The sequence below is a fragment of the Nycticebus coucang genome, chromosome 17 (assembly GCF_027406575.1).
Source record: "Nycticebus coucang isolate mNycCou1 chromosome 17, mNycCou1.pri, whole genome shotgun sequence".
In the NCBI taxonomy this organism is placed as follows: Eukaryota; Metazoa; Chordata; class Mammalia; order Primates; family Lorisidae; genus Nycticebus; species Nycticebus coucang.
In genome coordinates, this window is record NC_069796.1 from 18636114 (window position 1) to 18648258 (window position 12145).

General features: G+C 42.5%; 1 protein-coding gene across 2 annotated transcripts; it reads left to right on the plus strand.

Moving 5' to 3' along the window:
- Positions 1-1908: 1908 nt before the first annotated feature.
- FAM170A (family with sequence similarity 170 member A) lies at positions 1909-9718 on the plus strand. Of its 2 annotated transcripts, XM_053567059.1 has the most exons (5): positions 1909-2629; positions 6721-6861; positions 7940-8714; positions 9004-9062; positions 9657-9718. In XM_053567059.1, exons 1-4 carry the CDS (start codon positions 2560-2562, stop codon positions 9008-9010), a joined length of 993 nt encoding a protein of 330 aa, XP_053423034.1. In that variant the 5' UTR covers positions 1909-2559; the 3' UTR covers positions 9011-9062; positions 9657-9718. The 2 variants fall into 2 exon arrangements, with proteins under 2 accessions (XP_053423034.1, XP_053423035.1); XM_053567060.1 differs by lacking the exon at positions 9657-9718 and having other exon boundaries at positions 7940-8724; positions 9004-9063.
- The last annotated feature ends 2427 nt before the right edge of the window (positions 9719-12145 follow it).

The window sequence follows — 12145 nt, forward strand, 5'->3', positions numbered from 1 at the left end:
GTCCAGAGTGCCTGGCACGTAGTAGGCATTCAATAAATATTTACAGAATAAAGAATTAATGAAGAAATGAAGGAATGGCTGAAGTGTGTTCCCAGCTAGCTTTGACTTTCTGTTACAAACTCCATTGGTCCCAGTTTAGAGAATCTGATCTTGTGCCACTGGAATCATCTTTCCTCTTCTGGAGAGAGGTTCCGTTCTTTCAGAAATTCAGGATCTAAGAAAGATGCTTTAAGAATCAGCCACTTTGGAATCATAGAATTAGGACTCCTAATGAAATCTTAACTTCAAATAGAGTAATGATCATTATGGTTGCTAATGTTGTTTTTTAAAAGGCTGGTGGGAACATTATAATGGGATGATCAAGCTGGCAGCACCTGAACCCACTCATCAGTACCACTAAAAATGAGCCAGTTTTATGTGCTTTCTGATGTGATTCAATAGCAGGGACACTGTCTATAAAATAAGAAGAAGTTAAATCTAATTCTAATTAATTTCCCAGATATAATCACCTGTTTACAGGACAATGCAGCTAATCCGGGGACATCTTAAATGACATCACAAGAATGCAGTGAACCATTTTCAAACTGCAGAAAATTCTACAGGATACATCACTTAGTTTTTCCAACTAACAAATGCCTTATAAAGGGAAGGAGAAGTGCTGTTAGACTAAACGATACATCGACCAATTGCAATGTGCAGACTTTCTTTGGGTCTTGATTTCAATGATCCAATCATAAAAAGATATTTTAATATATTTGAAGAAAATTGAGTATGGCTTGGTTGTTAAATGATATGAAGAAATTATGGTTAAGTCTGGTGAGATAATGATATTTCTGTTATGTTAAAAAAAGTTCTTAAATTTTTATAGATGTGCACTGCTGCATTCGAGAGGATACAACATAGTATCTGGGGTTTGCTTTCAAATTCAGCACTCCACTCCCCCCTGTTCAAAACATCTTAATTAAAAGTAAAGAACAACAGAGAGAGAGAGGGATGGGGTGGGTGTGTGTTTGAAGAGGGGGCATGGATGGAACAAGAATGCAGAATATTGAGAATTGTTGAAACTGAATGATGGGTACTTGGAACTGTATTCCCATTATACAATTCTCTCTGCTTTGTGTATATTGAAAATTTCTAGTGCAAAAAGTTTTAAAAAAATGCTCTTCACCCCTTCTTTTTTAGAAATTCTCTAGGAAACTGGAAGATTTATGGCATCAGCACGTTTTCACAAGGTTACCTTTGCCCTCTCTCCATTCTCCTCCCTCCCTCTCCTCTTTAAGGTATTCTGAGGTGCTCTTTCAAATTTGGGCCCACCTTAGTCTGCTGAGTGTTTCTTGTGTCAGCAGTGACTTCTGGGACTCCACCTCATTCCTGTACACCAATATTCCCACTGGATCGGGGCCAGTGCCTCAGAATGAGGTGTCTCTAATTTTAGATTGGAATCAGAGCGATCCAGATGGGTTGCCACTTATAACTGGTATAAATTTTAGCCCATGAGCAGAGATGTGCAAGAAATAGTATGGAATTTTCTTTTTTGGTATAACTTCACTTAATTTGTAATTTAAGCCTTGGTTTTGCTGAAGTCCTATTTGGACTTCCACTCATCCCTATTTGGATATCATGTCGAATCAAGGTTTTGAGGGTGGGGTGAGAGCACGGTTACTAGCTGTTAGGACACACAACTGTAGTTAGATGTCCATCAGCTCAGTCACCATGGCTAGCTCATGTTTGGTGGCTCCTGTGCCATGCATGGGACAGGTTGCCACGATTCTGCTTGCATGCATTATGCAGCCATCTCCTCTTAGAATTTTTGTTCCATCTACCACTCCAGCCACACTTTGGAGGGCTCCTCTCTTCCACAGTTCATAGATCTCTCTCCCTCTCTGACCTAATCAGCACCTCTCAATACTGTAGTAGGATAAGAAGGGGAAAAGAGGGAATCCTGCTTCCCTTATGCTTCTGCTCAAGTTTCCTCTTTCCTATGGAGTTTGGGAGTTTAGAAATAAAAGTCAAGATGATCAGCATGCTATTTTTGCTTTCAGCTCTGCCTTACCCCTCCTGTGAGCAATGAACACAGAGCCTGTTACCTGCTTGAGTACAGAAGGGATAGAATGAAAAAAAGAAAGAAAAAGAAAAAAATTAAACAGAAACATGTTACATCTCAAAATATTCTGCCACATTTGCAAGATGAGAGAGTTGAATTCATTAGAGAGGTTCCATTGGGGAAAAGAATTGTTCTTAAAAACAAGGTGTCTGCCATTACAGAGACTGTGTTGGATCTAGGTCTGAAGAATGCTCTGATGTCATCATCGAGGTCAGGGAATTCTGCTGTGGGCTTGGTGACCTTTGACCCTTAACAGCCCTGCAGTGCAGTGAGTGCTGGGCAGTGCTGCTGGTTTTCTAAGTGGTGTGAGTTCTTTAGCCATTTGGGAGACTTGACTACTTAGATTTGTACTGAATCACTTTAACGAATTTCCTGAGAGCCAAGAGGGGCCAATCTATTGGGAAAAGGGTGAGCTGGACATTAAGCATGTTCTAGGGATTCTTCTAGCTGATGCTATGAAACGACGGCAAAAGAGGAAGCATCTGGAACATGAAGAGTCCCAGGAAACTGCTGAGAAGGGAGGAGGTATGTGCTGGGCAACTTGTCTGGGGCACAAGCATTGCTGGCTAGCCCGTGCCTTCTTTAGGAAGGCAGGATTGGGAGAAAGTGACACCTATGAAGTGGGGAGGGAGAGATGTGGCATTGGCTGCTGTTGCCATATGCATTTTGAGGGTAGCAGGGATGGGAGATGGCACAGAAAGTTCAGAGGCCCCTGAAAGGTAGACAGTCAGCCTTGCTGGTCTGAGAACTTCTCTCCCGGGGCTGCTGACACCCAGAGCTATGCCAGGGCCCTGGCAGGCTGGAGTGTCACTTACATAGACCCTGTGATGCAGCTTTTCTCAGTTTCCCCATTCTCTCTTACTCTCTGTTTGCTCCTCCCTGGGGTCTCTGAGTGGGGTTATGAAGGCTGCCGAGAGAAATCTGTGAGTGGCACTCTCCCTTTTAGCATAAAAGAAAGAGCAGCCCAATGAGTTAAAGACTTCATTGGAAAATATTTTGAGAAGTGAAATGTTTGTTAGAAAGTAGAATCAGAATTTGTCTAGGGATGGTATGTATTGAAACCCTGGTGCTCTTATTCATTCTGTAGGAAGAACTTACCAATTGATGAATGAGAGTTTGTGAATCTAGAGGTGTGGGGCTTGGGAGGAGGGGAGGAGTCTTACAAATGAAGGGAGGGGAGGAGTCTTACAAGACTGAGACTGTGATGGTTAGGGGTGAGAAATGTTGTCAGAAGCCTGGAGGAACAGAGAACAGAAAGCTGCTAATTTACTTCCCAGGCTGTGAAATAACTGCACATATTAAAGGTAAATAGGTAGCTGCCCTGAAAGGGGGTGAGGGGGTGCATATGTAGAAAGTGGAGCAGAGTGGAGCTTGCCTCAGAGATACAGCTACAAATGAGAGCGAGCAGCTCCCATGAGGCCCCAGGTGAGGAAGGCTGAGGACGAGCCTGGGAGGGAGGTTTGGAGAGTAGGCAAGGTTTTCAGGCAGGGGGAGGCAACGGTTTTCCTCTTCTGCCTCAACCCTTATGCTTCAGAATGTTGTGTGTGTGTTAGGAGGGGGAATGGTTGGGATAATGGAGGGGTGGAGTGGTCACCAAGATGTGAAGTTTGTGGGATGAACCTCCCTTTACCATGCCAAGACCCAAGCGACACTCAACAAATGTAACAGTATATACTCAATTCCTGTCAAGGATCTTCCATGAGACAGTCACTCAGATAGCCATGAATACTTTGATATAGAAAAAAATCACACACTTCCATGCGCAGCTGCTTTATTAAAGCATACTCAATGCACGTAGTCATATACACACACACCAGACCTCTGCTGCTTGCACATACAACCCAAGTATGGGACAGACCCCGCTATCTTAACCTTGAAAGTGGTTCTCTGTAAGAACCATTCACATGTCACAGTGTATCACATTGTGTAGCAATGCCAGGCACACTTTGCACAAACCACAACAAAATGCTGGTTCAACACAACCTTACCAGAGGTGTCAGATAAAACACGGGATGTCCAGTTAAACATGAACTTCAAATAAACCACAAGTGATGTTCTAGTATGAGTATGTACCAAATTTTGCATGAAACATATTTTCACTAAAAATAAGTATGACTTAAATGTAATATGTTTTCTTTAAATAGATTTAGGGGGCACGAAGTGTTCTTGGTACATAGATGAATTGTGTAATGCTGAAGTCAAGGCTTTCAGTACACCTGTCACCAAAATAGTGCACATTGGACCTCATAGGTAGATTTTTATCCATTACTCTCTTCCTGCCTTCCCCCCTTCTTAGCTTTCAGTGTTCATTACAATACTTTATGACCATATGTACTCCTCCTTTATTCGTTTAACTCCCACTTACAAGTGAGAACATGTTTCTTTTTTTTGAGACTGAATCTTGCTTTGCTGCAGGGGTAGGGTGCTATGGTGTCATCATAGTTCCCAACAACTTCAAACTCTTGGGCTCAAGCAATCTTCTTGCTTCAGCCTCTCAAGTTGTTGGGACTACAGGAACCTGCTATGATGCCTGGCTAGTTTTCTATTTTTAGTAGAGATAGGGTCTTGCTTTTGCTCAGGCTGGTTTATAATTCCTGAGCTCAAGGAATATACCCACCTTGGATTCCCAGAGGGCTAGAATTACAGGCATGAGTCACCATACTCGGCCAATTTATCTATTTTTAGTAGAGACAGAGCCTCGCTCTTGCTCAGGCTGGTCTCAAACTCCTGATCTCAACTGATTCTCCTGGCATGGCCTTCCAAAATACTACAATTATAGGAGTGACTTACCATGCTGGGTATGTATTGCTATTCCTGAGATACACCATTTAGGATAGTTGTGTTCAGTTTTATCCAAGTTGTTGCAAAAGACATTATTTCATTCCTTTTTATGGCTGAGTAGTACCCCATAGTATACACCATATTTTCTTTATCCATATGTCAGTTGATGGGCACTTAGGTTGATTCCATATCTTTGCAATTGTGAACTGTGCTATTATTAACACTTGAGTGAGGGCATCTTTTTGATAAAATGACTTATTTTCCTTTGGGTAGATACCCAATAGTGGGATTGCTAGGTCAAGTGGTAAGTCTACTTGTAGTTCTTCGAGGACTCTCTACTGTTTGTCATTGAGGTTATACTAGTTTACATTCCCACCAACAGTGTGTAAGTGTTCCCTTTTCACAACATCCATGCCAACATCATTTTTTGGGGGGATTCTTTATTTATTGGACTTTTTAATAATAGTAATTCTGACATGGATAAGGTGGTATTTCATTATGCTTTTAATTTGTATTTCCCTGATGATTAGTGATGTTGAGCGTATTTTCATGTGTTTCTTGGCCATTTGTATGTCTTCTTTTGAAAAAAATCTGCTTATGTCTTTTTCTACTTTTTGATTTCTTTGTCTTGCTTGTTTGATTGAGTTCTTGGTAGATTCTTTTAGATTCTGAGTTCTTTTAGTCCTTTGTCAGATATATGGTTTGGAATATTTTCTGTCATTAAATAGGTTGTCTGTTTATGCTATTGATTATTTTCTTAGCTGTGCAGAAACATTTTAGTTAAATTAAGTCCCATTTATTTACTATTGTTGCTGCTGTATTTGCTATTGGGGTCTTAGTCATACATTCTCTGCCTCTAGGTCAATGTCCAGGAGAGTTCTGTGTCTTTTTCTGCAATTTTTATGGTTTCAGGTGTTACATTTAAGTCTTTAATCCATCTTGTCTTAATTTTTTGTATACAATGAGAGATAGATGTCTAGTTTCATTTTTCTGCACGTGGCTATATCCGATTTACCTAGCACCATTTATTGAATAGGGCCTCTTTTCCCAAGTGTATATTTTTATCTGTTTTATCATGAATCAGTTGGTTGTAGGTACATGGTTTCTTTCTGGGTTCTCTATTTGGTCCTGTTTGCCTGTGTGGCATGGCTGAAGTATTGCATGAGACATACTTACACTAAGACATTGTTTGTGATTTATCTGAAATTCAAATTTAACTGGGCATTAGGTATTTTTGTTTGCTAAATATGTTGACTATTATATGTTCACCACGAACTGATGTGTTATATAGTTATTTCTATTTAATGTCTGTCTCTCCTACAAGAATGAAGGGTCCAATTAGAAGAAGGAGTTTGTTTTGTTCGGTATTTCCAGAACCTAGAATAGTAGTCTAGCACCTGACATACAGTAGCTGTTCGCAAAATATTGCCAGATAAATAAATGAATATACACAGTAAATATAAGTCACACCATATAATCAGGCAAAGTCACATACTGCAGAATTCCTGAGCTATGAATGCAAACCATACATACAAACTCTCTGTAGACACACTCCAGACACCATATTCATGATACTGGTTACACACTTATCAAGTGCTACTGATACACATCCATCTTACACTTCAGATGTATTCACAATAACCACACAGATCTACATTGCCAACAAGAACTAACAGAATAACTGGTGACTGGCGTGAAATCCTGGGGAGTTCACAAGAACTAAGATGGTGTATCTATCACACTGTCAGACACTTAGTAAATATTTGTTGGATGGATAGATGTTGCACAAATATGCCCAACACATCATATCTCTGTGCCTTTCATATTTTTCTCAGGAATCTCAAAGTTGCAAGAGGATGGCCCTCAGCCTGGATGTGCTGGAGTGGCCAAGGGCTGGAGCCTCAGTGTGGGAGAGCTCTCCTCTAACTCTGAATACTTTTCCTGCGTTTCTTCTCCACACAAGCTCATCCATGGTGGTAAGGGTTCAGGGCTCCTTGGATACGAGCTCCTTAGGAGTGAAACTCTTTGGGTGTGCAGCTCCTGGGATGTGGGGCTCCTTGTGTGTGCAACATTTTGGTGTGAAGATCCTTGGGTGTGATACTCTTTGGGTGTGAAGCTTCTTGGGTATGAGGCTCTTTGGGTGTGAAACTCATTGTTGTGAGGCTCCCTGGGTGTGAGATTCTTTGGTGTGGGGCTCCTTAGGTGTGAGACTCTTTGCTATGAAGCTTCCTGAGTGGGAGATTCTTGTGTGGGCCTCCTTGGGTGTGAGGTTTTTTGGATGTGAGCCTCCCTGGGAGTGAGATTCTTGGGTGTGGGCTCTCCACGGGTGTGAAATTCTTTGGGTGTGAGACTCTTTGGAGAGGGGCTTCTTTGGTGAGGGGTAGAAGGCATATAGATACAAGCATGAGGCTGAGAGGAAACCAAGGGAAGATGGAGGTGGTCAGAGATCTTCAGAGAAGCTGTAGAAGGATGCCACATCTCTTAGATGAGGTGGATGTGAGTCAGTGTGGGAAAGTATCAGCCCTGTCATGATTGTGATGGGCAGTCAGGGAGCAGGGGCCAGAACAGTCTGAATTTGGGGTGTAGGGCCAAGTCCAGACCTTCAGTTGGAGATAAAGCACCTTCAGGGGAACTATGTGAGATTTACTTTTGCCTTTGCCTTCCAGAGAAGGACATAATTCCTCATCATAGGCCTCTGATACTGTAGTGGGACCACCTAGCTCAGGGACATACCGCACACATATAGCCCCACACGTGTAACTCAAATGCATGACTTACAAGGCCTTTCTCCCACACCATCTCCTACATTCCACAACTAATGCATGAGTGAGGTCACAAGCTCACATCCTCATAACATACTCATCCCAGTAACATCCGCCCCCCACAAAGACACCAGATTCACTACTCCATGATGCATACAACAAACACCAAGCTCGTCACACTGCTGCCTCACGCTGCAATCCTTGTCTCCCATAACACATGTATTCAATTTACATGTTCTTGGCTTCTGGCAGGGTCTGTACATGTTCTTATGTTTGTAATTTTCTTTCCCAGGAATCCGGAGATTACATCGAGACCGTCCCAAGCCTAGATCGCCCCTAGCCCAGGTTCAGGAACGAGGGGAGACATCAACCCGCCCACAAAATGTCTCCTTGTTGTCCTGTTCATCCTATAGGACCTGTGTGTCCTCTCTGAATATAAACAAAGAGGAAAGGCGCATGAAAATATACTACATGCAGGTACAGATGAGAAAAGGTGTGGCTGTCTCCTGGGAGACAGAGGAAACCTCAGAGTCACTGGAAAAGCAGCTGAAGATGGAAGAAATGACCCTTCCTGAGGACGTGCGGGTAGGAACTCCGCCCTCTGATGTGTCCACCAGAAACCTCCTGTCTGACAGCGAGCCCAGCGGGGAGGAGAAGGAGCATGAGGAGAGGGCGGAGTCAGACAGCCTGCCAGGGGCCCCCTCTATCGAGGAGAAATCGAGGGCCAGGACGCCTGACTGGCTGGTGACCATGGAGAATGGCTTCAGGTGTATGGCCTGCTGCAGGGTCTTCGCCACCCTGGAGCTCCTCCAGGAGCACGTGCAGTATGGAATCAGGGAGGGCTTCAGCTGCCATGTCTTTCATCTCACGATGGCTCAGCTGACAGGCAACGTGGAGTCTGAGAGCAACCAGGAGGAGGAGGAGGAGGAGGACGAGGGCCAGGAGGAGGAAGAGAAGCAGGAAGAAAAGGAGAATGAGGAGGAGCAGCCCGCGAGGGAAGACCTTGGACTGCGGAGACCCTGGAGCCAGTGTCCAGGCTGTGTGTTTCATTCTCCAAAGGACAGGAAGTGAGCAAGGGTGGGTCTACTGAGGGAGGGAGCTGCAGCTTCTCTGCATTGGTACTGTCTCTCCAGTCCAAGCTCAGGCCACTGTAAGAGAGAGTTTGGAGCAACAGAAGAGGTGATAAATGGGCTCCTGCTTCTTGCCCAAGCTTCTAGTAAAGTCATAGCTGTAAAGTCGGGGAATTGCCCTGAGCTTTCCAGCTCCTGCAGGAATGTCTAAGAATTTCCAAGAGCTAACAGAGCTCCTTTCCTTATTAACTAAGAAGTGTCTTTCTCTGTTTTGGTTTTCACACAGCAACTGAGATTCATGGGCCAGAAGATCCTGGAAGAGGGTGTGGCCTTCTCTGGGGAGAGGTAAGGCCTGGGCTTGCACAGTGTTCTGAGCCGGCATTGCCAGGGCCTGTAGGAATCCAAGGGAAGGAAGGGGCTACAGGGATGCACTGGGTTAGCCGGTGGCTCTGTACTGCATTGCTTGTGGTGTGCCCGGTGCTGCTAGGGGAGTCTACTTCCACTCACATAAATGAGAAGGTGGAGAGTGCTACAGGAAACTTCCTCAAACCTAACAGGAAATACTGCAGGCTTGCTAGGCAGAAAGAGGTCAAAGGCCAAGGTTGGCCTGGAGAGAGGACAGTGGGTCAAGCAAGGCAAACCTCTCAGATCCAGAGCTTTGGGATCCAAGAGCCTTTGACTGGAGCTGGAATCTCATCTTGGCCCAGGACGTAGCTTTCTAGGGAAAGGGGAAATTAAAGATGGAGCAACATGGAAGTGAGGTCAAGATGTGCAGAAATGTTCTAGAAGCTCCGTTTTGTTGCAGTTGACCTGGAAAGAAGGTCACTGTGGTGTGTATGACTCTGAGGTTTAAGATGAAGGAAAGGGCAACTCTGACTAGCAGAGCTCATTTCACTTCTTGTCTTTTCCTGTTCTGCCTCCTTTGTTTCTCATTTCCAGGGAGAAGAAAAGACCACAGAGACACAGACAGAATGCCAGTGGAATGAAGGAGTGTGAGGCGGCCAGCACTCAGGCTAACATGTACATGTCAGATGCAATAAAGGCTGTTTTCTAAACCTTGCCTAGATCCATTATTTAATTAACAAATTCATCCATCTGTCTCTTCATCATCTACATCTGTCTCTCTGGTGGTCTGTGAATGAGGTTTCACGTCAGCACTAAGGACACCTACCAGCCTTTTCCAGAGGCAACAAAACCCAGGCTCCCAGGATTGATTAGGATTCTGCATGACAGTTTTTCTGAGGCTATATACTGTATTTCATATGAGACCATGACAGACTCAACTCCACTGGGTTTACATGAAGCAATTAGGAAATATTGTTTGTAGGAAAAGAGAGTTCTCATTCCTCTTCCCATTGGGGTGAAAGCTTCCCTATAAAGCATGAAGAAGAGTGACATGAGAGCCTGTAGGTAGGATTAAGAGCATTGCAGAAAGTAGTCCCCCCCCCCTTATTTTTTTCTGAGATAGGCTAGAGTGCAGTGGTGTCATCATAGCTCACTGCAGCCTCAAGTTCCTGGTTTTAAGCCTTTCTCCCTCAGCCTCCCAATCAGCTGGGAATTCCATGCTTTTCAATTTTTAGTAGAGGCAGCCCTTCACTCTTGCTCAGGCTGGTCTTACACTGTCCTCAAGTAATACTCTCCCACCTTGGCCTCCCAGAGTGCTAGGATTACAGGAATGGAGCCACCTCACCCTACTGACGTTTGCTATTTTAATAGTTGAAAATAAAAGTTTTTGGTAGCATGGATATTTTGTATCATTTCCTTTTTACTTCATTATTTCCCAATCATATCTTTATTATTTCCTTCTTTATTAGGTTTATTCAATTCTTTTTTCCAGAGTCTATGAAACAATTAACTTGTTGATTTTTTATCATTCATAGTTTTAAATACATGCATATAAAATGATGCAAATTATTGAAATGCCATTTTACTAGTGTACCACAAGTTTGATATATTTCATTATCATTTCTAAATATTTAATACTTTCTATTAAGATATTATCTTTAATATGTTAATCATTTAGGAATATATTTCAAAGTTGCTCAAATTTTATTGCAACCTGGTATGTAGTCAGCTTGGAAATGGTTTCCTGTGTACTTGAAAAGAATGTATATTTGCTGTTGGATTCAAGTTTATATGGATATCTTTTTTACTCTTACTATTTTTAAGTCTGATCTATCAATTTCTGGTATAGGCTAAAATATTCTACAATGATGGGGAACTTGTCAATTTCTTCTTATATTTGTGCAGGGATGACTCATATATTTAGGAGCTATCTATAAATTGCTGGAATATTAATGATACGTAATTTTTTTGGTGCATTTTCTTATTGTTAAATATTCCCCTACTTTATCATTATTAAATTCATCTCACGAGTTTACTTGTTAACCAGAATGCATTTCTTTTAGGTACTCAATAGGTATCATCCAGATCCAACAAAATATTTGAAATGGTCTCTAGTTTCCTTCTGGATTAGTGAAATTTTGAACTGTATGCTACAATTTGCTCTCAATATCTGGAATTTATGTCAGGGCTATTTCATTACTTAAGATTGAGTAATTATATGATGGATTTCTCTCTTTTTTTTTCCTCCAAGGTACTAATTTTGAACATATCTTATGAATTATTGAAATATGTGACTCTTCCAGTCAAGACATTGAACCCTTGACCAAGTAACTTAACCTCTCAGGCCTCTGCATCTTTATGTGTAATCAAAAGGCTTGGACTAGGTGACCTTTAAAATGCTTTGTGTCTTTGAATCACCCTCACTTATTGATTTGCTACTTGAGAAAATCTTTTCTCATGAAGCAAGAGCTATCATAGTTAACGTTTATTTATTTATTTTTAACTTTGAGTTAGGCAGAATTTAGTCAACATACTCAGTTTGTTAGAGAGATATACAGGGTGGCCATAAAGTTAATTGAACATGAACTTTATGACCACCCTGTATAACTTTACATATATTTAGCTCTAAATACTTTATGTAGTCCTAGATACTATTATAAATACCATTTTATTTGCTCTTAACATTTTCTAATTTGTTACTGCTGGTATAGAGGAACTTGATTGATTTTTAAATTCGATGATCTTGTATCCATCTTTGTTATGGAGTTATATAATCATATTTTGCAGTGTGTAATGCACACCTTTTTGCTCCAATTTTTGAGGGTAACAAAAAGGATGTATGTACATTGTCTATGGATGTACAGCTCAGGTGTGGGGGGGTTCCAGTGGGCTTCCTGGGACTGTTGTGCCCCTCCCACGTGGGCCTGCTGGGTGCGCAGAGTTCCAGCCTGGGAGGATGTGGGATCTGGTGAGAGTGGGCTGGAGCAGCCTCCACCAGGGGCCTTGACAAGGAAGGGGTCATGGCGGGACTGGACAGGCAGGTCGTGGCTGTTCAGCACAAGGGCTGAGGCTTGAGGCCAGAC

Bases quoted from the DNA above. Each gene is read 5' to 3' on its own strand.
- FAM170A (XM_053567059.1), top strand. From the start codon at position 2,560: ATGAAACGACGGCAAAAGAGGAAGCATCTGGAACATGAAGAGTCCCAG. The intron at 2,630-6,720 runs GTATGTGCTGGG...TATTTTTCTCAG, and splicing joins AACTGCTGAGAAGGGAGGAG to GAATCTCAAAGTTGCAAGAG. The intron at 6,862-7,939 runs GTAAGGGTTCAG...TTTCTTTCCCAG, and splicing joins ACACAAGCTCATCCATGGTG to GAATCCGGAGATTACATCGA.